The 26,285-nt window shown below is 44.6% G+C and overlaps 1 protein-coding gene across 7 annotated transcripts; it reads left to right on the top strand.

The window, feature by feature from the left end:
• The first annotated feature begins 1,420 nt into the window (after nucleotides 1-1,420).
• Nucleotides 1,421-25,539, top strand: ZNF605 (zinc finger protein 605). Of its 7 annotated transcripts, none has more exons than XM_040251493.1 (6): nucleotides 1,421-1,491; nucleotides 6,224-6,345; nucleotides 8,240-8,401; nucleotides 16,678-16,798; nucleotides 17,035-17,127; nucleotides 20,469-25,539. In XM_040251493.1, exons 3-6 carry the CDS (start codon nucleotides 8,387-8,389, stop codon nucleotides 22,271-22,273), a joined length of 2,034 nt encoding a protein of 677 aa, XP_040107427.1. In that variant the 5' UTR covers nucleotides 1,421-1,491; nucleotides 6,224-6,345; nucleotides 8,240-8,386; the 3' UTR covers nucleotides 22,274-25,539. The 7 variants fall into 7 exon arrangements, with proteins under 7 accessions (XP_040107427.1, XP_040107425.1, XP_040107424.1 ...); XM_040251491.1 differs by having other exon boundaries at nucleotides 8,138-8,271; XM_040251490.1 differs by lacking the exon at nucleotides 1,421-1,491 and adding an exon at nucleotides 1,525-1,690 and having other exon boundaries at nucleotides 8,138-8,271.
• The last annotated feature ends 746 nt before the right edge of the window (nucleotides 25,540-26,285 follow it).

Raw genomic sequence — 26,285 nt, 5'->3', positions numbered from 1 at the left:
TAGGAGAAAGCTTGTCTCCTAAAGAGAAATTGAGATAAATTATCAGAAGAAAGGGAATGGATGTAAGGAAGGCAAAAATAAAATTTCTTAAGTCCTCTATTTCTAGAATTACTGACTCCCCTGATATGTGAATTCACCCTGGGACAGTCACAGCATGAGGAAGCACTGTGTCACATTTTCAGTGCTCAAGTCATATTGCAATGCCTCCAAATTCATTCTTGTCTATCCCAGTGAATTTTGATTTCACCATATTTATGAACTGCGGTAGGATTTGTAATCTGAACCATGTAAATTATTCTTATGGTCTTTATAGCATGTCATTCTTTGTTTCCTCTTTGCATATATTTATTTATTTTTTCTACTTAAGTTCTAAGCTTTGGGTAAAAAAGTACTCCTATTTATTTTATTCCCAATCTTGGAAAGAGATTATTTTAGACATTGAATTTGTTGGTTGATTTATATGGAATATGCCTAGAAAAATTATTTCTCCATTTAAAAAATTATCTTTTTCATAACAATTTCTTCTCAGTCTCAGCTTTCCTTATCTTTCATGCTCTTTCTGTGGTTTTAAAATGGAACAGGACCCTATGGTCCTTACCCACCACGTCCTCTGCCTGCCTTTTGTCTGCGGAAAACTTTAGTCAAAGAATAAGTTTAATTGGAGAAATGAGAAATGCAGAAACAAAGGAAAACAGTCAAAGGAGATCAAATAATAATAATATAGTCATTAAGCATAGTCAAGGACATTCAGTTCTTTCTCAAGGGCTATAGATAATATTCTGAGTCACATCCTGTGAGCAGTCTTATAGATACCAAAAACACCAGGGTGAAGAAGTTAACTAAGTTATGACCAGACTGTACCCACAACATAATTGATCCTGTTGCTACAGTGCTGAGAACTGGCCTCAAAGAAATGGGAACAAATGTACCATGGAACTGAAGATTAACTGTACCTAAAACAACCAATGGAGAAGGCAATGGCAACCCACTCCAGTACTCTTGCCTGGAAAATCCCATGGACAGAGGAGCCTGGTAGGCTGCGGTCCATGGGGTCGCTAAGAGTCGGACACGACTGAGCGACTTCACTTTCCCTTTTCACTTTCATGCACTGGAGAAAGAAATGGCAACCCACTCCAGTGTTCTTGCCTTGAGAATTCCATGGACGGAGGAGCCTGGTAGGCTAAAGACCATAGGGTCATAAAGAGTCACATATGACGGAAGCGTCTTAACACTCACGCATGATCAAAAATGAAAAGGATGGTTCACAGATTTTGAGCAAAGCGCCCCCGTATCCTACAGCCCAGCCACAAAGCGTTTTGCAACAGGAAACCGCACTGCCACAGGAAACCGCACACCTGTCCCTCAGTGAGGCGCGCCGCAAGCCCCTCTGGGAAATGTAGTTCTAAAGCGAGTGGGACTCTGGGAAATGTAGTTCGGTATGGACACTTCCGAGGCCCAGCCGCGTCCGCCTCGGCGCTGAGGACTAGAGGGGTAAGGGTGTGCGGGGCGGGGGCGGGAGTGCGGGCTGGTGGTGGCCTCTGCGCCCAACTGGGGCCGTGTGGTGACCCTGGCGCGGACCGGCTTGGGCCGACGCTGGCGTGTGTACGAACCAGCTCCGGAGCCGGGTACGCGGGGAGGTTCAGAAGGACTTTCCTGCTGCGGTGGCGTCGATTCCGGTCCAACTGTGGGGGTACGTTGTGGGTGAGGCTGTGGGGGAGGGGCATAGGGCGGCACGGGGGCGGTGGGGCGGCGCGGGGTAAGGGCTAGAGGTGGCAGAGCGGCGCGGAGGCGGGAGGGAGCGGGATGGGGGCCAACGTTTGGAGGACTGGGGTTTGTAGGGTTGGATGTAGGTGGCGGTGGTGTGGGAGTCTGGAGGGAGATTTGGGGGTCCGGGCGAGGCCTCCGGTGGTGGTGGGCGATGAAGGGACTGTGAAGTAGACCGTGAAGCTGATTAATTTGGGAGTCACTTGAGGGTTGAGATATTGGAATGTCTATGAAAATCAATAATTTGGGGTTAGGGAGGGATGAATTGTTGTGAAACCAGTGGAGGGAAGGATTTTTTTGGGGGGCGGGGGAGTGTTTAGCCTTGGGAGGTGGCAACAGCAGGCGCTGGGAGAGAGGGAGCCCAGAGGTCACCCTCCAGAGTGAATGAAGGGCTGCATGGGGTCATTGTGCACTGGGGAAGTGGGTTGAGGGTTTGTAGGACTAGTTAAGGGTCTAGTGATCCATGATTTGGGTGCCTTGCATTGGGGACTGGACCCAAAGGGATGAATGATAAGGCCCTTGAGGGGAGTCTGGGCAGTGTTTAGAGGGCTCCGAGTGGTTGAACTGAGGATTTCCTTGACAGTCCTGTTGGTTGCTGCAGTGTTAGACTTTGTTCCCTGTGCTCCTGGAAAATAGGAAGGTTAAGAGGTGTTCCCTTCTCCACGGTTCAAGGAAACACCTTCTTGCAAAGAACCCTGTTACCCCCACAGGACTCCCTTGTTTACCTGTGACCAGGCCGTAGATAAATATGACACCAACTCTTCTCATCCTTTACCTCATCAATGATTAGCTGAACTGTTTGTCCTCACACATCAAAGCACTTACTAACCAAACTTCTTTGGTTCAGCTTCTCTTCTTCCTGCAGTTTCCTGAACTTTGGTGCACTGCAGCTTGAGTAGCCTTACAGCCCTGACTACCAACCACCTCCCCCCACCCCCCCCATTGAGAAATGGCCAGCCTCTGGTGAAATGTCCTGTCATCTGCCATCTGGTCATCCTGCCCTTTGATCCAGCATCCTAACACCTTGCCGAGATGCTTCTACTTCTTAGGGCCACAGCGTTCTCCCTACTTCAGCACCCCGCACCACCCACGATAATAAATTCTTGGAGTAATTTTGAAATATTTCTTTGCCAAGTCTGCATTTTTTAAAAGATTCACTTATTTATTTTGGCTGTGCTGGGTCTTCATTGCTGCATGCAGGCTTTCTCTAGCTGTGGTGAGATTCATTTATTTATCTTGGCTGTGCTGGGTCTTCGTTGCTACATGCCGGCTTTCTCTAGTTGTGGTGAGATTCATTTATTTTGGCTGAGCTGGGTCTTTGTTGCTGCTGCATGCAGGCTTTCTCTACTTGTGGCAAGTGGGAGCTGCTCTTCAGTTGTGCTCAGGCTTTTCCTTGTGGTGGCTTGTCTTGTTGTGGAGCCTGGGCTCTAGAGCACATGCGTCCTTAGTTGCGGTGTGTGGGCTTAGTTGCCCTGGGGCATGTGGGATTTTCCCGGACCAGGGATTGAGCTGGTGTCCCCTAAATTGCAAGGCAGACTCTTTAACGACTGGATCCCCAGGGAAGCCCTGCATTTGTTTTGGCCTGACAGTTTAGTGGTAGCTTTTTCAGTGGAGGGGAGTGACTAGGGTGGCCTGGGCTAGTGAGTGATCTGGGTCCATGTTTGGGGATCTGGTGACCGAGATGTCAGGTTGGAGGCTGTGTATCAGTGTTGGGGGTCTGTGCTTAAGTTGATGGGTGGCCTGCTGGGGGTTATGAGTGAGTGGAAAGCGGGGGTGGTATTTGGGATTGTTGGAGGGGCTGGGGGTGTTGGTGTTTGTGTGGCGCTGGAGGCCCTGGCAGAGTGATGAGCTGATGGGGTGTCAGCAAGTGATGGGTGGGCACAGGGTGGACTAGAGAGTGGATATCAAGGAGGTGAGTGGCTGGCAGCCCTATGTGATGAGGGGCTGGGGACCACTGGGGGGTTCGTGATGGGGGCTAGTTTAGGTGGTAGGTGGTGATGGGAGATAGCAAGCCTGCAGGGGACTCTGTGCAAGCACTAATGGGGCACCTGTGAAGGTGAGTGGGTGGGTATCCATAGAAGGGAGTGATGGGAGGTCTGCAGGTGTCCTTTGGGACTCAGCATGTGAGATTCCAGTGACAGTTTCTAGTCAACAAGTAGACTGGAGATTGTTGAGTGGGGTTTGGAGGAGCCAGTGATGGGGTTTCTTGGTGGCATTGAGAAACCTGTGGGAATCAGAGGTAAGGGGCTCTGGGGTTGTAGTCACCTAATGGGTCTGTTGGGATTCCTGTGGCTATGCGCAGGGCTGAGTGAGGGAGAGCCTGCTGTGACCAGGAGCAAAGGGTTCTGTATTGTCTGATTGGGGATCGAGCTGTGGTGAGAGACTTTGGGATTCATTGATTCACACACTTCTGTGGATTGGTTTTGTCACTGGTGGTTGGTGATTGGGAGCTTTGCTAAAAGAGTGTTGGGGACCCACAGTGTGTGTAACTGATGGCCCAGACACCCTGGAGGGATGGTGGACACGTGAGGGTCAGTGGTTGTGTGTTCAGTTATTGGGGCTGGGGAATTCTCAGGTGGTCAAGTTAGTGTGATTGAGGTGGTCTTTGGAACCTGTGTTTGAGGGGCTGTGGATGTTGGTGATTGCAGGGCCTGTGAGCGTGGTGTTTTGGGGTTTGGATGGATCATGTGTGGGCTCAGGCAAGACTCTCAGGTTGTGACTTCTATTCGATAACTAGGTTGTCTTTGTTCTTTAGCCCCTCTCATCCAGCACCCGTGTGGCCTTGTTGGTGAGTGATGGCTCCTTTTACTTGAATGTTTCCTTGTTTGAGAATTCTCAGTGACTCCATTGACTCTGAATCCTCCCACTTGTGTCTGATGCACCTTCAAGGGTGTGGTTGGCCTATGGCCTTCCAAAGGGGGCTCCACCTCCTCAGGGCTCAGCTAAGCGTCATCTCCAAGGAGTATCCTTCATCTGCCCACTTGTCTGTCACATTTGAAGTTTCTTCTGAGCACTCTGACAGTCAGAAATTTTTTTGATGTTTGTTTCCCACCTGAGAGGGCAGGGATCATCTGTCTTATTTTGTGGTCTCTCCCATGTGTCCAGAGCAGGGCCCAGTAGTAAGATACCCTTAACAAATTATTGCTTTCCTGGGCCATAAATGAGACTGTGAGAGTGTGTGTACAAGAGTATGTTGGATCCTGGGGGAGAAACAGAGTGACTGCTTTGGGTATTAGTACAGTCAGCACGTCCCCTTTTCCAGAGAAGCTGCAGGAGGGCTCCTGTGCATCAACCCAAAAGGGGTCCAGATGAGATAGATGCTTCCAGGGCAGGTGGGCCTGCGTCTCAAGGACCCCAGGTTTGGAAAGCATTGACTCTGGAGTCTCTTCCCTCAGCCTCCTAACCCACTGGGACCTGCCCTTGCCCAGGAGCCCCAAAGAGCTCCCTGCATGTCCCAGGAGGAGGTGCTTTTCCCTTGGGTGTCACTCTCTGCTCTCCCAGGATGTTTTTCTTGAGAGACCTGTTCTCAAGCACCACGCTTTTCACACTGGACTGAAGAGAGTCCAGTCTCATTGGGGGACGTTGATCTTTGTGTCCGCTGCACCCACACATGGGCAGAACCCATGGCATTACTCTCCCTTCCCACCAGTAGGAGTTCTTCCTGCCCTGGATGCCCTTGCTCTGCCCTCTACCACTGTTTCAATCAAAATCCCAAATCCAGTCTGTCTTTCCAGCCTGGCTGGTTCTTGACTCGCTGCAGGTCCTCTCTGCATCTGGTCCACACTGGGACCTGCCCTCCCTCCCTGGCCTGTGTCTTCTCTCGATTCTCTCAAGGCCCTCGATCGATGATGCTGGGAGCTGGTCTGTGGTCTGGCTGGCATTGAGCAGTGTTCCTGGGTTTCCTTTCTCTTTCCCTTGCCGACTGAGCAGTCTGGGCCTCCTAAGCAGGTGGTGATTAAAGCAGACTTCCTTTGTCTGATTCCAGCCCTCAGCCCAACCCTGAGGGTGGCAGGAAGGGCCTCGAAGGGGCCAGTGTTCTCTCCACTCTTTGTTAGTGGCCCTGTAGTAAAACCTGGCAGTGTGCTGACACCCAGGCATAACTTTCTGCCCTCACTTATGGAGGGCGAGTCCATACATCTCTCTCTGTTCAACTGGGACACTCAGGATGCCTCCTTCCCCTTCCAGGCTCCTGCTCTGGATCTCCTGTAGAAATCTCTTCTTTCGCGGTTTACTTTCTGGAAAAGTGTCCATTGTTTTTCCATCACGTCTGGTCTTCCTTGTAGCCTGTCAGCCTGTGGGGACCAAGCCAGGAGCACGAACAGCTCAGGGGGCACCCAGCAGTCACTCCCAGACCACAGGTTTGGACCACAGCACTGGACAGATCTCAGTTAGGAGGTGGAGTTTGTCCCTCGTGTCCCCAGGTTTACCAGGAACTGTGTTTTTGGACACTTCCTTTCAGGTGTACCCTCATGAAGGAAGTCACATTCCTGTGTGACACCGCCCCCGTGGCATCCTTGGCTCTGATCCGGTGTCTGGCTGATGTCAGTGACCTGGCTCATGAGTGGTGGAGAAATTGAAAGTGTAAGTATTTGTGTGCATGAAGATGTAGTATTTTATTTGTGATCATGCTGATCTTAACTGTTGGTCCATCTGTTCTGATAATTCTGCCTAAGGTGATCTCTGTTTTACAGTTTGTGATCTTTTAAAAAGTTTTTAAAGTAGTGGTTGTATTAATTTATGTGGTTATTTGACTCTTTGTGGATATAGTTTAACAAACCAATCCAGAAAACTTCTCCACAAAAATAGAAGAGAAAGAATAGTTTTATTATTGAATAAAAATTAAACCAGAATGTGATGCCCACTTTAGACAATCTGCTAAAAATATTGCAAGAGACAGGAAGAGATGGTGTTCTTTTCTGTAGCCACGCAGGTACAACCTACTAGACAGACTTGCAACACAGTCTCAAGGGATCATTTGTCACGCAGAGTTCATACTAAATTTACTTGGTAGTTGGAATGGCTACCATATTAGCTACTTGCCTTCACCCAAAGGAAAAACACACTTCTCATGGCTTTATGATGGGAGGTAATTTTCCAGCTTGGACCTGGGTGCCACAGTCAGGCCAGTAAGGCTGCTGTCCTCCCAGAGACCAGGAGATAGGGATGTGTCTTCCTGGATGATTTCAGAGACACCTCCCAGGTCCATAAGAAAGACATTGATGAGTTGTTAAACTTAGTTTTAGAAAAGATTTACGTACATCCCAAAGGGGCAGAGAAAGATTTTGTAATTACACATTTTCTACAGTAAATGCTCTTGAAATAGGGATCTGAGGGGTCTTTTTCTTTTTGTTCTTCCTCACAGGCTCTGAGCTGGATCCCCTTAAAGGTGTTATCTGTCTGCTCTCCTGCTCCAGTAATTGCATTAGAGAAGGGCTGAGACCAGGCCTTGGAAGCAGAGGGGAGGGAAGGGGCCCCAGGGCCAGCAGTGTGGACCTCAGAACCATTGGATAGCCCCATCTCACTGCCTCTGCAAGCAGCTCTTCTGAGCAGGGACCAGAGACCTTAGAAAGAAGCAGGCTGTGGAGCAGTTTCTCTAGGGTACATGGGAACGTGGGAGATGCAAATGTGCCTGAAGGCAGCTGGGAGCCTTGCCAGTTCTGTGATGCCTAAACTCAGCAGAGATTTTGATCTATCTCCTGTCACCCCTTGGAAGCCCATGGCCTGGGCTATTGTGCTGGTTTCTGAGGGAAGAGCAGGCCTCCTCATGTGTTTGCCCCAGCATGAGGTGAGAAAGAAAGGATGGTAAAGGTTCCTTTAGGCCTCTCTTCTTGCGGTGTCTACTCTGGGTTGTAACCCTGTGGATCAGCTGCAAACCCACACCCGAGTGTCAGCCTCCCCAAGGCCTGTCTCCCCTAAGGTCTCACTCCTTCTTTTGGCCATTTCTTTTAGTTCCTCTGATCTATGCTTTCCTTTGGCTCCAAGACTGATTTTGGAGTAGAGGGCCAGCACCCCAGGCTGCTTCTCCATCTTGATCTAAAAGCCCTTTCCTGTCCCCTGTCCTGCCTGGAAGTGAGTTCCATTTTATTCTGTAGCACCTGTGCCAGGCATTTCATTTCAGTGCCCCCGGGAAAAGATGCTGCAGGGTCAGTGACCCAGGACTGTCTTTGCAGACTTTGTTGCTGCCCCTGCAGAGTGGTTTGAGGTGTTAGGCTCCCCTGGGGCCTTTGGTTGAACCAACAAGGCAGGTGGCTCCCATCAGGCATTCCCAGGTGGGAGCTGGGCTGCAGAGCACAACATGTGCTGCAGGCCTGGCCTGGCTGTGGTTGGCTTGATTGACATGTGCCAGTAGCTCACTCTCCATCTTGTTCCTTAGGGCTAGCAAACAGCCCATCTGAGTTCCCAGTTATAGAGAACGAAGTTTGAGGTCCCCAAATGGATGACATCATCTCAAATAAGATTCCCATTGCATCTCTAGGCCATGGGTCTCAGGAACAAGACTTGTGTGAGATAAGAAAGAAGAGGCCTCAGGACTTGGGGTGCATTCCCATCTTTGCCCAGAGGTTCAGAGCATCAGGACAGAGAGAAGTCACAGAGAGAGCAGATTTCCCAGGACTGGGGGAAGATGATCAAGTCACAGGTAAGTTGTTTGTCTTCCAGTCGTTTTTATCTGTGGGTAGATGAGGCTTCCAGGCATTTCTACAACCAGCAGGAAAGGTTTAAATACATTTAAATTACAGCCAGAGAAAACGTAAACCTGGAAAGGAAGGTGGTCAAAAGAAACACAAGGTGGTCCATAGAATCATAGAAAAATCTTGAAGATGGGACGCAGACATGTGAGAAGTAAGGCCCTGCACTGTTGGAATTGAGCTGCAAGCTTCCTTAGGTGTCCCCAGAAGCCGCCATAGAAAGAGAAGACAGGAATAGCTGTGTGGTTTCCTCTGTCAGAAAGCAGACCATTACTGATTTAGCAGAAACAAATATTTCCTGATGATTACATGTAAAGAAAATGCTTGGATAACTGTTTATGTAGATGGCGTGGTGAATGACGTCCCGGAATGGGTGAACATATTTCCAAGGGCTATTCCTTGCAGGGATCCTCAGTGTAGGTGGAGGACGTGGGAGCGGGCAGTGGGCCTGGGCACACACCCTACTTCTGTTCTGCTTTTAGGGAAGAAAACCTGAATCATCTTGCAGAATTGGTTGTTACAAAACCTTCAAACGGCCTCCATAAATATTCTCTCAGTTGGAATTTCAATACATTAAAACAAATTATTTATTTATTTATTTTTGGCTGTGCTGGGTCTTCATTGCTGCACAGGCTTTTCTCTAGTTGTGGAGAGTGGGGACTACTCTCTAGTTGTAATGCACAGGTCTCTCATTGCAGTAGCTTCTCTTGTTGAGGAGAAGTGGAGTGGCTACTGTATTAGCTTTTTGCCTTCACCTAAAGGAAAAATACACTTCTCATATCTTTATGATGGAAGGTAATTTTCCAGCTTGGAACCGGATGCCCCAGTCAGGCTGCTGTTCTCCCAGAAAACAGGAGACAGGGACGTGTCTTCCTGGATGATTTCAGAGACACCTCCCAGGTCTGTAAGAAAGACATTCTTGAGTTGTTAAACTTTGTTTGAGAAAAGATTTGGTTGTTAACAAAAAAAAAGATCTGGGGCGTGCGGGCTTCAGTAGTTGCGGCACATGGACTCAGTAGTTGTGGCTCCCAGGCTCTAGAGCACAGGCTCAATAGTTGGGGCATATGGGCTTAGCTGCTCCGCAGCATGTGGGATTTTCCCGGATCAGGGATCAAACCAATGTCTCTTGCATTGGCAGGTGGATTCTTTACCACTGGGCCACCAGGGAATCCCTCAATACATTTTAGCTAGGAGTTTTTTGGCTTCTGTTGGCAAAAGCTGGACTGGAAGATGTCTGTTTTTAGCTCCTTTTCCTGACTTTTTTTTGATCTATGTATAGATGATTTACAGTGTTGTGTTAGCTTCTTCTGTACACCAAAGTGAGTCAGTTACACATTTGTTTATATGTGTGTGTGTGTGTGTGCGCTAAGTTACTTCAATCGTATCTGACTCTTTGTGACCCTGTGGACTATTGCTTGCAGTCTCCTTTGTCCATGGGATTCTCCATGCAAGAATACTGGAGTAGGTTGCCATGCCCTCCTCCAGGGGATCTTCCTGATGCAGGGATAGAAACTGTGTCTCTTACATCTCCTACACCGGCAGGTGGATACTTTACCAACATTGCCACCTGGGAAGTGCATGCACACATGCACACACACACACACGTTTTTCATATTCTTTTCCATTATGGTTTATCACAGGATATTGAATATAGTTTCCTGTGCTATTCAGTAGGGCCTTGTGGTTTATCTATCCTATATATACATATAAACATATATATATATATATATATATATATATATATATGTATATGTAATAGCTTGCATCTGCTAACCCCAAACTCTCAATTCATCCCTCCCCACCCCCTCTTCCTGACTTTGTTGACTCAAGAAACAGGACTGCAGTGTCCCTTCAAAGCGATTCCTATCCAGCTAGCTAACCTCCATGCTCTTTTCCTACCTCCCTTTCTTTCTTTCTTTTAAAAATTCTGTTGTTCAAACCACTGTAGGCTTTTCCCTGTTCCTGCTGTGTTCTGAGTCAGGAGTTCAACAGAGCTGAGAGGACTGAGCTGCTGATAACCGCAGCACCAGGGTGATTGTACCAAAGCCTCTAATTACTGTGATGGCACAGGTGAGAACCAGATGCCGACAAAGGTGCCAACTTCCCGTTACCTTTTCCTGAGGAGTAAATGGTGCCTTGGCCATGCGTGGGTAGCTTAGCACGGTTGTGGAGGTGTCTTGCCCTCACTGCCCAGGGAGCCATGAACAAAAGGTTCTGGCAGGTTTATGGACTTGGGGGTTAGAAGGAGGGGAAGAGGAGTTGGCAGTGGAAAGTACAAGATACTGGGTCAGAGTAGGGACAGTGTCTTCAGGTTCCCTGCCCCCATCCCACTCTGCCCCACCACCACAAGGGGATTTTAGAGAGATACCCAAGAAAGGCTTGTGCCAGAGGCTCCCGGTAGACATAGTACACCCCTCACCCCTCGAGTCTGTGGGGAGAGCACATGTTGTGCTTCAGGTCTGGGGGTGGAGGTGGGGGCAGCATCACCCAGGAGGCCTGGAGATAAACCCCTGTGACTTGTGGTGAGACCTGAGGATTCACATGTAGGTTTTTAACCAGGATCCAGACTCCTCCGTTCAACTGCTTGATTTTTTCAGGACCTGAGTGAGAAACAGTCTCCTCCATCGTGAACCTGAGCAGGTCAGACTTGGAGGGACTGAGACAGGAACCAGGGGATTAACCTGGGGCAGCAGCAGACAGCTGAGGAAGACCCTGGAGCAAGGTGATCAGGACTGCCTCCCAGGTGGTCTCAGCTGTTTATGAATTAGGAAGGCTTGTCTCAGTCCATCAGGAGGCTTCTCAAGTTGCTTTGTGAGTCTTTTGTGATCTGGCAGCACAGGACAGCGGTTCACTTAGCACAGCCCTGCAAGCAGGTGGAAGCTGGCTGGAATGCCTACCTGCCAGGGCTGAGACAGTGGGGTTCCCATGGCTGGGGGTACACACCAGGAGTGCAATCCCAGAGTCCCCAAGCAGGATACATTTTCATCAGGCAGTGAGGTTAAACAGGGCCTTTCTGTGGGCCTCCCAGGACATCAGCCTGGTCTGAATAATTTAGTTCAGTCCTTGGTTTGTGAGGGACTGCCTGGGGTGCTTAGTTCTAAACCGTTTGTCCAGGACCTCCCACCTCATGGGGTGCCAACAGTGCCCGGGCTGTGGTATCTGGGAAGTGTGGGGGCCAAGGCCACCCTGTGCTGCTGGCCAGCAGCCCCATCAGGACAGGAAGGCCAGAAAGGTGTCAGTCTGCATCCAGACAGAGCAACACAGGAGTCATTTCTTTTGTTTCTTGTTTTTTTTTTTTTTTTCCCCCAGGAGGAAGGGAAAGCTCTAGGAGCAAGTCTGAAAAACAAAGATCATTAATATCCTTCTCCCTCCCCTGTGCCTCTCCTGGTGCTGGGCTTTATTTTCTTTCTTCTGTTATTATCAGTGTGTCCCATTTGATAATCAAAACTTTAAATCATCTTCTGTTTTTATCCAGACTCTGTCTGGAAAGACCCTTTGTCCCTACACAGAGGGGCAGATATTTTTATGTAATTTAACTGGAGCGATCATGTTTAAGAATTGATTAGCAGAAACTCCTGAGATTTTAAAAGATTTAAAAATGGTTTTACATGGGCACTTCCCTGGCAATCCAGGGGTTAAGACTTCATGCTCCCAATGTAGGGGGCACAGGTTTGATGCCTGGTCAGGGAACTGCTAAGATTCCACATACTGCACAGCATGGCATAACTTTTTTAAATAATGTAAAAATTTTTTAAAAATAAAATGGTTTTACATGATCTCCCACTTGTTGAGTCTTCAGGACGGCATGGTAGGGAGTGGAAGTCTCTCACAGTGGCTCCCACAGAGTCTGAGGTATCAGTGACTGTGAAAGGAGGACTGTGATTGCAGACAGCCTTTCCAGGCATCTGGCACAGTGAGATGGGCCCTCATGGGAGCTGCTGCACTGGGTCCCAAGCTGCCTTTCTGAGCTCTGTGCTCCAAACTGGGGTTACCTTGACCTCTCTCATCAGCCCCTTAAGTCTCTCCTTAAACTGTTAATTAAGACACTCACTGAACCCCACAGCAAATCTGGGGCTGCGATCAGATGCAGTGAACTCAAAACCCCAAAAGGAAGTAAATGTGGTCAGGTGGAGCCTGAGAGTGTGACTCGCATTGGGGGAACCCACGAGGTTGGCCAGACCAGACTCCGAGAAAGTGTCTAAGTCCAGTGAAACCCTTTGGATGGGATGAGAAGCCCAGCGAGGTCCACCTGTTGATTACATCCTGGCACAGGAGGCTGTCTTGGGGCAGTGTTTTCCACCTTGTCCGGCATCTGGAAGGTGGGACAGCATTCCTCAATGTTTTGGCCCCTTCTGACAACGTGGCAGCACATGCATGAGGGCCTAGCCTGGGACAGTGTCGGTCTCCACAGGATCCTGTCCTGGATCCAGAAGGGGTTGAGCCGTCTCTTGCTTCGGACAGGGGCAGTTCCAGACTCCCTTTGGTGAGCATCCACACAGCTGACATCAGTCTTGTTAGGAACAGAACTTGGTTTCATCCAAATGTGTCACCCCCATGGGGGGCTTGTTTTATATGGGTTTGAAGCTTGCTGTGGGGTCAACTGTAGCTCATGAGGCGAGAGACTCGGTGTCCCCAACATACCTCTGTGTTCCAACCCTGACTGTGGCAGTCTCCACAGTCTCCATCACAGCTAGGGGTGGAGGCCAGCAGGGGCACACAGACACTACATCAGTGCCAGTTGCACACTCAGTAACGGGGCCCAGGATAGTTGTCTTTGGAGCTGGTGGCACCCTTAAGGCTGGGTGTTGGGTTTGGGGTGGGAGGGCAACTTCCCGCCTAAGACCTGTCAGGTAGAGCCTTTGTAATTGCTTGTGGTTAAGCCTGAAAAATTCTGAGCCAGAATTCTCATACGAGTTTTAAAACATGTATAAATTCATGTAATTAACTTCACAGTCAGGACAGAATAGTTCTCTCTCTCCCAAAAGACTCCTGGGTGTCACGTTCCTGCATCCCTAACCTCTGGCAATAACTGATCTGTTCTCTGTCTCCATAGTCTTGCCTTTGCCAGAATTTTAGGTAAGGTAACCATGAGTGTATAACCTTTCATACTGACTTTTTGGCTCATTCTTCAGTAGTTTGTCCTTTTTTCAAAAGATGCAAACTCCCTGATGGATTTCAGGGAAGAGTTCTTTTTTCTTTTAGCTGTGCTGGGTCTTCATTGCTGCAAGGCTTTTCTATAGTTGTGGAAAGTAGGGGCTACTCTGTAGTTGCAGTGCAAAGACTTCTCATTGTGGTGGCTTCTCTTGTTGCAGAGCACAGGCTCTAGGTGCACAGGTTTCAGCAGTTGCAGCTTCCAGGCTCTAGAGCACAGGCTCTATAGTTGTGGTGCACGGACTTAATTGCTCCTTGGCATATAGGATCTTCCTGGATAAGGGATTGAACCTGTGTCTCCTTCGTTAGCAGGCGGATTCCTTATTACTGAGCCACCAGGGAAGCCCCTGTTTGTCCCCTTTCATTACTGAATGGCTTCATACAGTAGTTCCCATGTGTGGAGACACCGGTTTGCTTCTCTGTTTGCTGGTGCAGGATGTCCTGGTTGCCTCCAGTTCATAATAGGCTGTGTTCATCTGCATATAGGTTTGAAGGTAAGCTTTTGGGTGACAATACGTTTTCAGTTTATTTGGGTAACTACCTACGAATGGTCTTGCTGGGTAGGTCTGTGTTCAACTTTATGAGAAGCTATGAAATTGTCCAGAGTTCCTGCCCTGTGTTACAGCATGAACGGGAGTTGTAGCTCTGCGTCCTCACTGTCATTTGTCAGTTCTGTTCTGTTACTTTTTCATTTTAGCCATTCTGATAGGGATGTAGTAGCAACTCAGTATTGTTTTAATTTGCATTTCCCCTATTGACAGATGATATTGAACATTTTTTCATATATTTTCCATCTTACATCTTTTTTGGTGAAGCATGTGGTAAGATCTTTTGCCCATTTCTTAAACGATGTTATAGTTTTAGTGTTGTTAAGTCCCATTAACATGCTTTCTCAGATTTGCAATTATTTTCCCCTAGTATGTTCCTTGTCTTTTCTTTCTGTTAATGGTGCCTTTCATAGAGAGAAAAAAATACTAATTTTGAAACAGTTCAGTTTTATTAATTATTTCTTAAATGGACGGTGTGTATTCAGTGTTGTATCTAAAAACTCATTGCCAAATCCAGTCACCCAGGTTGTCTCTTGTTTTCCTCTAGAAATTTCATTGTTTTGTGTTTCACATTTAGGTCTGTGTTGCTTTTTTAAAAAGATTGTGTATTTGTTTTGGGCTATGCTGGGTCTTTGTTGCCATGTGGGCTTTTTTCTAAATGTGGTAAGTTGGGGCTACTCTGTAGTTGTGGCGCATGTGCCTCTCATTGCGGTGGCTTCTCTTATTACTGAGCACAAGCCCTAGGGCTTGTAGGCTTCAGTAGTCTCAGTACGTGGGCTCAGTAGTTTCGGCTCCTGGGATCTAGAGTACAGGCTTTATATTTGCGGCACACAGGCTTAGCTGCCCTATGGCATGTGGAATCTTCCTGGATCAGGGATTGAACTTGTGTCTCCTGCATTGGCAGGCAGATTCTTTATCACTGAGCCACCAGGGAAGCCCTGTGATTCTTTTTGAGTTGATTTTTTGGTAAGGTGTAGTGTGTATCAAGGTTTGCTCTTTCGCTGTGGGTATCCAGTTACTTTAGCTCATGTGCTGAAAACTCCCTGCTCCGAGGAATTGTATGTGCACCTCTCAAAAGCCAGGGAGCTTGCCTGTGGGGGTCCACTTCTGGGCTTTCCATTCTTTTTTGGTTACCTACATCTGTAACCTCTCACTGATACTACCTTGTTATCGTGTGCATTTATAGGAAGTCCTGAAACAGGTAACATAAGTCCTGCAATGTTGCTGTTCTGTTTCCAAATTGTTTTGGATATTCTGGTTCCTTTGCCTTTTATCCCCATACCCTGAATGTACTTGTATCATGGCCTCTGTAATGCCTTATTGCCTCTGGCCAGAAAAGACTGAAAAGTATATGAGAATATAATGTTTTTCTACTCATCTTTATATTTCTAGCACCTGGCATAGTTCCAGGCCCCTTAATTGCTGGAAAAAACATGCGTTCTAAAGGATAGCTAGTTCTTCTTTAGACCAGAACTGCTCAAAGGGAGGAAGAGTATTCTAGAAAGGTAGATGTGGTTTTAGTTCTGACAGTGACTGAGACCCATTCCTGTCACTTAGGCCTTGCACCGCATAGGGCAGATGTGCTCAGCTAAGTGGTTTAGTCGCTCAGTCTTCTCCAACTCTTTGTGACCCCATGGACTGTAGCCCACCAGGCTCCTCTGTCCACTGGAGTGGGTTGCCATTTCCTTCTCCAGGTAATCTTCTCGACCCAGGGATTGAACCCACATCTCCTGTGTCTTCTGCATTGCTGGCGGATTCTTTACCCACTGAGCTCCCAGGGAAGCCCTTGCTCAGCTAAGAATTGTTCCCAAATTCCAGTGGCACCTTCTTTGAGAAACACTGCTTGTTTAAAGACAGCCTATTCCAACTTCTTATCCTATGGGTAGATGGGTGGATAAGTTTATGAATTCATAATGATGAATATTTTAATAACTCTTGTTTTTCTCTCAAAGTATAATAATGTAAGATTAGGATATCATTTTACTGTATAGAGAAAATTATCCAAAACCGCAGTGGCTGAAGTTTAAACATTTATCTCAGTTTCTGTGAGTTAGGAATCTGCCAGTGGCTCACCCATTTGGTTCTAATGGAGAATCTCACATGACCCTGTCTTCAAAATGTTGAGAAGGGCTGTGGTATGAAGGTCACACCCTTCAAGCTTACTCACATGGGTGTTGGCAGACCCCTGGTCCTTGCCATGTAGGCTTGTCCACAGAGCTGCCTCACCACGTGGCCCTTGGACTTCCCCAAAGAGAGCAGGAGAGGGTTCCCAAGGTAGAAGTCACGTTCTCTTATAACCTGGTCTTGGGAGGGAGATCCCTTACTTCTACCCTATTCCATTCAGTGAAAGTGACTTGATAAATCCAGCCCATATTCAGGACATGGGGCAGTGAGGGTTAAACAAAAGCACATTTCCAGGAGCTGGAGATCATGGGTCCAGCTTTCTGGCCACCTGTTGCTGTAGAAAAGAAAGCCTACATTCAGCAAAGAGAATGACTTCAGATTTAACAGGGATTATACTTTTTTAGATATCGTTTGAAGATGTGGCTGTGAATTTCACATTGGAGGAGTGGCAGCTGCTTAATCCTACTCAGAAGACCTTGTACAGAGACGTGATGCTGGAGAACTATAGCAATCTAGTTTTATTGGGTAAGAACATTTTCATGTAGTACAGTGTATACCCGGTAACTGGATATGCACATACCTCTACGATGTTACTGACTTTGGATTTAAGTTTCAGATGTCAAAGAGTCTTTGATTTTGACACCGAAGTGAAAGGTTTTTATTTGCTTTCTTTGTTTTATAGCCTCTGAGGTCAAATAGTCTTCATATTTAAGAGCCCCTCAACCCAAGCGATTGGGACTCTCTGTGTTTCCAATTGACAGGTTATCAAGTTATCAAACCTGAGACCATCTTCAAGTTGGAGCAAGAAAAGCCATGGTTATTAGATGAAGAAATCCTAAGTCAAAACTTCTCAGGTGAGAAATAATCAGCTTAGTGGCAGACAGTGAAAATTAAATTTCAGGTTTTTGGTGATAGGTTGGTACTTTTGAAATGTTATTTGTAAAACTCCGGTTAAAGCTCCTCCATCTTTGGGGTTGACTCAGGGCTCTGTGTCCTTGTCTCCACATCAGCATGTGTCCCCTTTGGTGGAGCTGGTGATGAAATGTGCCTCTAGTGGCACAGTCATGCAGGACCTGGCATTCTTGATCAGACCCTTCTTTGAGTTTCCCCAGTTGACTTTTTCTTCTCTCCTGCCCCAGTCCCACCTTCAGAGGTAGGCTTCTTTTCTCCTCTTTAAGAATTCATAATTTTTTCCTGTTTTAGGTGATGCTGTTACCTTTGAATATCCTTTTTTATTTTTCTTTTCTCTCCCTAATTTGTCAAATTTCTGTTTCAAACCCACATAGAGTAGACTGTGAGTCCATGGACGGAGGATAGAAGTCTAATGCCTAAAAGCATTCTTCCTGCCTCCTTGCAGATAAGAACTTCAGGGTCAGCATCCAGGGCATCTTTCTGGTGCCTTTGATGTTTAGCTTCTAAAGCTTCTTGTTTATCCCTTCAAATAGTCTGTGGGGGTTTAAGACTTGCTGTGTGATATTTTACCTCCATTTGAGTTGAGGACCCTCACAGTATGGCAGCATCTTATCTGTGAAGGTTTTTCCTGTGCCCAGAGGTCACTGTTGACTCCAGTTGAAGTAATTCCTTCCTTGTGTCTTTCACATATGTTTCTCTGCATGTGGGTTTTTGTGCACACTTTTTCAATTAGATATCCTCCTCCTCTTTAAGCTCTATTTTTTCACTTCCACAGTGTTTCTTGACTCCTGGCCTTTTCTGAAATCTCTACCTACTGAGCAATCTCTACGTACTGGGCCTGATCACACATTATCTATAATTTCTTAACTAATTAGGTCTTGAGGTTTTTTCCCTACATAGAAAGATGGTAACTAACTTATTATTCTCTGTTCTCTATGACATTTATGCTGTGTAATTACTAAATATTTCATTAATTGGTGGTTGTGAGGCCAGGTAAAGCAGGATCTGTCTTATTTATCAAATAATTTCTTTAGTACAAAGGTTTTCCTCTAAGTAAATGTTTCAGCTTATTTGGGAAAATACTTACAGATGTCTGGGCACCATTCACATGGATGATTAAGACTGGGTGTGCGTAGTTTGAAAAGCTGTAAAGATAGACTTTATGTTCCTCTGTTAATTTAGAACCACCGCTATTTTGTGAAATGAGAGGAGTTGAGATAAAGTATGTGTCATGAGATAACATTGCAGGACCAGGGAATTTTAATTTAGAAGGTAATATAAAATAATTCATTGTTTGAACATAATACATTTGTGTCAAAATACAAAGTTAATTATCAGGATTAACTATATAGAAAGGAATTGCTTTAGAAGTTTAATGATAAGTGAATAGGGTTGTATTGAGGGCTTGTTATGTACTATGTAGTGGGAGTACATCAGTGAAAAACTCAAACCTGTTCCCTACCTTCAGTACATTCCAGTGGGAGAGACAGAAGTAAGGTGATTACGTATCTGATAAGTGCTATGAAGAGAATAAACGGGGTGTTTGTTAGTGTGCCCTTAAAATGATATGAAATAGGCATACTGGAAGCTGGGCAGGGAGAAGCTTTTGGGGTCATTGGGGGCAGGGAGGAGCTCAGTGTTGTGAGAGGAAGTTGAGGGCTGGAAGGAGCCAGGCATGCAGGGGTGTGTATGCTGTGTTAAAAGCCCAAATTTATCAAAGGTTTTTAAGCAAGAGGTTTAAGCAAAAGGTCAGAGTACATTTTCTAAAGATTGCTATGTGGAGACTAGAACTGGGAGGGCGTGAGCCTGGAAGTGGGAATATCAACTGAAAAATAGGATGAAATGAAGGCTGAATGGATCAGAGTGTAATGGAAACAGAGAGGTGGGGAAACAGACCTGTACCCCTACCAAGGATGATACTAGTAAAACATGGTCTATGTGTTTGCCAAAGTGCCAAGATTTTTAAAAAATTTCTTTAATATGTTATTGGTATAGTTTAACCTCAGTATGGTTTTATATCATTTAACTTATTAATTTGGATATATATCTTAATTTTATTCCTTGATTTGAATTAAAATTTATTTTTCTTTACTCTTATATTTCATGAAACAGTTTTTTATAAACTCTTAAAGAGTATATAAATGGTATCTAACTTCCCTCTCTAGTCTTTAAAATGCCCATGAACAGTGTTATCATCTTGTAGTCTCTGAAGCTCAAAATGTTGAATCTTTTTTTCCCTCCTCCATATCCACAGCTCTCGGTAGCTCTTCCTCTGAAATTCTGATATATCTGAGAGTTGTTAGATGAGGTTTTTTCTCTCCCCAGATAAATTATCCTACAAAAAAGGAGTGATTGCTTTATATTTGAGATCTTGCCATATTTTTTTCATCTTAGGAGTATTATCTCACAATTCCTAGTAAAGAATATCATAAAGTAAACAAGCTTAAAAGATCATTAAGGGAGATCACAGATAACTGTACTTACAGGGTAAAAAAGAAAACTGTCCTAATGTTATGCAAAGCATACTTACGGTTTTGAGTAATTTACATCATACAGATGCAGTATATAGACGATGATTCAATTAAAGTATCAGAAACCTTAATAAAGGTGTTGATGCTGAGCTCTGGAGAACTCTTAGATAATTCCAAAAAAGTAGTTCTCATGATGGTGAAATCATAGGTATCAGTGATTTGGGTGATGATTTTGAATGAGGATGCTTTTTGAATGTACTAATAGTACAGAAAACTAACATATCTCACCTTTCAGACATGAAAGTTGATATCCTGCGTTTGCTGTCATTATATTCAGTGTTTTTTCCTGTGTGACATTAAGTACTGTGTATTAATCTTACTCTTCTCTATACTGTGATACTCAGTACTTCTGATAATGTAATACTTAGAAGTACTCAGTCTTCTCTCATGGGAGAACCTACTTGCCCTTTTCTGATTTCTGTTAATAATGTCTGGGCATATAGAAGATAATCAGTAGGTTATTGTGGAATGAGCACAGTGTTTGATTAGAAATTGTTTGTCTCTTTTATCTCATCATGATCACTTGACTGTATTTCATCTTTGCTTATTTTAAAGTTTGTGTTTATAAACATTTGTAATTTCAAAATCTGTTTTCACTTCTATTAAATAGTTCAAAGCCTAATAAGTAGATATTGTATGTGGGAAAATTTTTTTTTTTTTTATGGACTGGGCTCATGCTCCATTTCCGATTTGTCCAATAAGCTTAATGATTAGGGAAATTTACACAGTATGGTTCATTTTTTCCTTTTTAGAAAAAGTCTGGCTAGATAATAATCTCAAAATGTGGCATCAGGATAATCAAGACAAGCTTAAAAGTTTGGAGAGAGGCCATGAATATGACATCTTTGAGAGAATGTTTCATTTAGGCGTTAACTTTGATCATTTAGGAATGAGATCCCATAAATGTGGCACAGGTGAAAAAAGTCTGAAGCATCCTTTTGATTTTCTTATTCCAAAAAGTAACTGTGAAGGAAAGAAACTTGATGAGCTTAATAGGAAATTATTATTTTGTATTAAACCTGCCAGAACTTATGGTGGAATAAAATACTCTGATGGCAATACATGTAGAAAAGTCAGCAGTAAAGAGCCAGGACTCATTATGAGCCATATACCACACACAGGAGTCTGTTTGTGCATGGAATGTGGCAAGGTTTTTAATAAAAAGTCACAGCTCATTATACATCAAAGAACTCATACAGGAGAGAAGCCCTATGGATGCCGGGACTGTGGGAAAGCTTTCTCCCAGAAGTCATTGCTCACTATTCATCAAAGGACTCATTCAGGAGAAAAACCATATGGGTGTGGGGAATGTCAGAAAGCTTTCAGTAGGAAGTCACTGCTCATTTTACATCAGAGAACTCACACAGGAGAGAAGCCCTATGGCTGCAGTGACTGCGGGAAAGCCTTCAGCAGGAAGTCACAGCTTAAAAGACATCAGATAACCCATACGATAGAGAAGCCCTATGGCTGCAGTGACTGTGGGAAAGTCTTCTCCCAGAAATTAAAGCTCATTACACATCAGAGGACACACACAGGTGAGAAGCCCTACAGATGTAGTGATTGTGGAAAAGCCTTCTTTTGGAAGTCACAGCTTATTACTCATCAGAGGGTTCATACGGGGAAGAAGCCATATGCCTGTAGTGAGTGTAAAAAAGCCTTCAGCAGGAACTCACTCCTCATTAGGCATCAGAGGATCCATACAGGAGAGAAACCCTATGAATGCAGTGAATGTGGTGAAGCCTTCATCAGAAAACCACAACTTGTTAAACATCAAATGACTCATACAGGAGAGAAGAACTATCAGTGCAGTAATTGTGAGGAAGCCTTCTTTAAGAAGTCAGAACTAATTAAACATCAAAAGGTTCATTTAGGAGAAAAACCCTATGGATGTGTTGAATGTGGGAAAACCTTCTTTGGAAAGTCACAGCTCCTGACACATCAAAGAACTCACACTGGAGAGAAACCTTATGAATGTAGTGCCTGTGGGAAAGCCTTCACTCAGAAGTCCAGCCTGGTGTCCCATCAGAGGACACATACAGGGGAGAAACCTTATGAATGCAGTGAATGTGGGAAAACCTTCAGTGAGAAGTCAAGTCTCATTCACCATCAGAGAACCCATACTGGAGAAAAACCCTTCGAATGTGGTGAGTGTAGGAAAGCTTTTGCCTGGAAGCCACAGCTTCTTAGGCATCAGAGAATTCATACAGGGGAGAAACCCTATGGATGCAGTGAATGTGGAAAGGCATTTGTTCAGAAAGTACAGCTCATTAAACATCAGAGAAATCATACAGGAGAGAAGACCTATGGATGCAATGACTGTGCAAAAGCTTTCTTTGAGAAGGCACAGCTCATTATACATCAGAGAATTCATACAGGAGAGAGACCCTATAAATGTGAGGAATGTGGGAAGTCTTTCACTAGGAAGTCACACCTTATGAGGCATCAGAGGATCCATACAGGGGATAAGTACTGTGGATGCAGTGAATGTGGGACTGTCTTCCACAGGAAGTCGCAGCTCCTGATTCATCAGAGAAGTCATGCTGTAGACATGGGGTGAATGTGGTGAGTGTGGGGAGTCTGCCATCAGATGTCAGGCCCCTGACACTCCCAGGACATGTATGGGAGAGAAACTCTGTCACTGCAGTGACTGTCTCACCACATAGAATTTAGAAAGAGAACCTTTTTTTTGTTTGTTAAGTAGATGATATGGGAAAGTCTTCTCCCAGGAAACACAACTTGTGACATATTGATGGCTCCTCAGTGTGGAAGTCTTATCAGTATTGTGATAAGTATAGACCTTTCAGTCAAAAGTGCCAGGCTCTTAAGTTTTAGAAGACCTGAACAGGAGAAAAACTCAATTGTTGTAACGAGTGAGTGAAAATTTCATTGGGAAATGGTAGCTCAGAGTATACTAGATAATACATACCCAAAGGAAGTAACTTGAGTATTATATATTAGAGGTCTCATGCAGAGGAGTAGTCCTAGTACATTGAAGAATTTGATAAGCATGATCCCTGTTGAAATAATTCTTTAAGGAGGTTATGTTTACTGTATATAAATTATTGTAAGAAAATAGGCATTTAAAAGTGGTAGCTATGTTTGAAGTGTGAAGACTTCTTTCTGCTTTCTGCTAGGGTGGTATAATAAGAACCACATAAACTCTCCTGCTTTAAACAGCTAGAAACTACCATTTATGAAATAGTGGTTTTCAGACATATGCCAAGTGCAGGTTTATGATCCCTGGCAGGAGGTGGACAAAGTGAGTACAGCCCCACAACTGCCCAGCCTACTCCCTGGGGGCATTGTCAAGGCTGCAGGTCAGGGAGTTGAATGAACATGGTCTTGCTGAACTGAAGAGGGTTTCTGAGTTGGCATTTGAGGAGCCTCGGCAGCTAGAATTTTCAGGTGAAGGCTGCTGGGTAAGAAGGAGCTTCCCAGAGAGAAAGCTGCATAAATCCTCAGTGAGTCCCTTTTGAGTATTTGGCTTTAGTCCTTATTTGCATGTGTGTTGAAGAAAACTGAGACTTTGAGAGCAGCTGGGCAGCAGGGAGCTGAACAAGCCCTGGAGCTTAGCACAGGCTGAGACAGTTTGTGTTCCCACCAGCCACTTGGAGGGGCATCAAGGGAAGTTCCCAGAACAGTGTTATCTTGGGGAGGGTGGAGAGTCACTTAACCTAGATTCAAAGCTACTCTGGACCCACACTGTCTGACATCCAGAAACTTACCTGGCACACCAAGAGGCAGAAACATATGACTTGTAACTACAAGAAAAATCAGTCAGTAGAATGAGGAAAGACAATTAATGGGAATTAGTAGACAAGTATATTCAAATAGCTATTGTAAGTATAAAGTAGAAGAAAACATGAATTTGATGAAACCCGAAGTGTAAGATACACTTTTAAAAGCTCAAATGGAACTTCTTAGGTTGAGCACAACTCTGAAAAATAAAAAATAAAAAAACCCAACTGTAATTAAGAACATATTAGACATAGAAGAAGGAAAGAAATCAGTGAATTTGAAGAATAAGAATGAAAATTATCAAATGATATACACAGAGAAAAACACTGTGGGTGGGGGGAATGGAGGACAGGAAATTAGTTAAAAGTGGTGTAATACACATGTAATGGAAGGTCTAGAGGAGAGAAGTGAGAGGGGGCAGAAAAAGGATTTGAATAAATGATGGCTGAAAAATACCCACATATGATGAAAAGTATAAACACACATATTCAAGAAGTTCAAAGAACCCAACACAGAAGAAACATAAAGATATGCCAATGGACATCACAGTCAGTTGATGAAAACTGGAGTTAACGAGAACGATTGTTGGGAATTCCCTGGTGGCCCAGTGGCTGGGAGTCTGTCTTCCAATTCAGGGAGTGAAGGTTCAATCCCTTGTCGGGAAACTGAGATCCCCCATGATGTGTGGCCTGGTAAAAAAAAAAAAAAAAAAAAAAAAAATTTTTTTTTTAATTGAGCAATTGTAAAATGCCTGGAGAAAAAAGGACAAGACACACCCACAGAGCAAAGAATTACAATGTACTTCTGGTCAGAAACTCTACAAACTATAGGACACCAGAGTGACACTGTTAAATTACAAAAGAAAATAAAGAACCTCCCCTGCCCCACAGCCTGGAGTTCAATTGCCTGTCAAAAACATCTTTCAAAAATGAAAGCAAAAAGGACTTCAAAAAAGCAAAATCAGAAAGAGTTCCTGCCTTCAGGAAACATTGAAGGAAGTTTGGGGACAGCAGGAGAACACCACTCTGGAAATGAAAGGTTTTGGAAATGGTGACTGCATGGGTGAATATGAAAGATTTTTTTCTTTATTTTAAAATCCTTTAAAAAGGTAATGAACTGCTTTAAACCAAAGTAACAACAGCATACTTTGGGTTAAGATCTACTTAGAAGTAAAGTGCTACAGTAGTACTTAAGTATGAATCTATAAAGACAGTTGAAGAGACTTGTGTTGTCTGAGTCAGAGATGTGGGATGACTTGTATCTATAGCAGCTACATGATGAAAAGTGTCTGTGTTATGGATCTGTACATGTGCTCATGTTCTGAGTGTTCTCCATGTCCACACCATTTTCCTCCTTTCTCTGTATGCCCAGAGGGAGTGCACTGCTTCCTAGGATTTCTGCTTAGGTTTGGACAGGTGAGATGTGTGTCACCCCTGCCTCTCTCCTGCTGGCACACATCTGGGGGTGTCTATCCATGTGGCTGAAGCTCCCATGTTCACCACAGACCCTCCCCCTGCTCATCAGACATAAGGGTGTTAACTGCTTCTGGGGACTTGACCATCCCTGGTTGATTTTCTTAATTCTCGACACACTTCTGTAAATAGTTTGTTTATTAAATATTCTTGAGTTAATGATTTTGAGTATAACGTTTGTTACAAATGATGAACGTTTGACCAAATTTTGAGTATCAGTTACTGGCCCATGGGGCATAGGCTGACATCTGTTGAGATTTCTCACACTCAAGATTGGTATTTTCTCTTTGTGTTTTAATAATTCAGTAAAAATTATAAATTCTTTGTGTGTTTTGTTTTGTTTTGCTGCAAACATAAATGACTCTGGAGATTGTTACCATCTCTTCCATATGCTGGCGGTCTTGCAGCGATAGACTGAAACATCATGAGGTCTTTGTGCTACCTCTGGGTTGGTTGACCTTACAAGAAAGCATTATTATTTTTGTTAAATATGTATGGACAAGAAAAAGGTACCTCATTACTGAGTGAAGAAAGAAAGGAATGATGTACTATACTTCCCTGTACTCTTATTTTAAAAACTTGTTCTGTGCAATTAAAATACTCTTGTTCCATATTTGGCTTTTTTTTTTTTTTAATTATGTATAATTCACACAGTCTGTCATCTATACACACGATTTCCCATCTCAGGATTCAGAATCACCCCCAGAGAACCTTTTCAAAGGCTCCATACTAGGTTCCATCACAGACACCATGCCAAATTGAAAATCAACTTTTCTAAGATTAAAACAGAGGTTCTTCAGGTATAGATTGATGTGTGTGTGTGTCTGACTCTTTGTGGCCCCATGGACTGTAGCCTCCCCAGGCTCCTCTGTTTATGGGATTTCCCAGGCAAGAAAACTGGAGTGGGTTGCCATTTTTTTTTTCCCCAGAGGATCTTACCAACCCAGGGATTGAACCAGCATCTCCTGCCTAGGCAGATGGATTCTTTATCACTGATCCACTTGGTAAGCCCTACATGAAGCATAATAAGTTAGGTTAAAGTAGACTGTTAAAGAGGCCAACATAGGTCCAGTGTAGCACCCTCCCTGTCATTTATCAGATATCCTTTTGCACCCAATCATTCTCTGCTACTGCACACAAACGGCCTGACTGTAATAGTGCTCTGTGATCTATTTATGATAGTGAAATGGTTTCCCCCATTGAGATTCTCCCCTGACCCTTATTGGCCACATAGTGAAGGGAAAAGCCCTTCTCACTCTGGTTATCTTAGAAAATTCTGATTGTCTCCTGATGTCTGTCTGTAACTTAGAAGCAGGCAGTGTGACCTTGATATGTCACGATTAGCTCAAAAGAATGAAA

The sequence above is a fragment of the Oryx dammah genome, unplaced genomic scaffold (assembly GCF_014754425.2).
Source record: "Oryx dammah isolate SB20612 unplaced genomic scaffold, SCBI_Odam_1.1 HiC_scaffold_12, whole genome shotgun sequence".
Lineage (NCBI taxonomy): Eukaryota > Metazoa > Chordata > Mammalia > Artiodactyla > Bovidae > Oryx > Oryx dammah.
Note: the sequence above shows the minus strand (reverse complement) of the source record. Positions and strands in the feature narration are given on the sequence as shown.

Coding starts and splice junctions, on each gene's coding strand:
- ZNF605 (XM_040251491.1), top strand. CDS start 8,197: ATGGATGACATCATCTCAAATAAGATTCCCATTGCATCTCTAGGCCAT. Junction 8,272..16,677: donor AGGAACAAGACTTGTGTGAG/ATAAGAAAGAAG, acceptor ATACTTTTTTAG/ATATCGTTTGAAGATGTGGC. Junction 16,799..17,034: donor TAGCAATCTAGTTTTATTGG/GTAAGAACATTT, acceptor TCCAATTGACAG/GTTATCAAGTTATCAAACCT.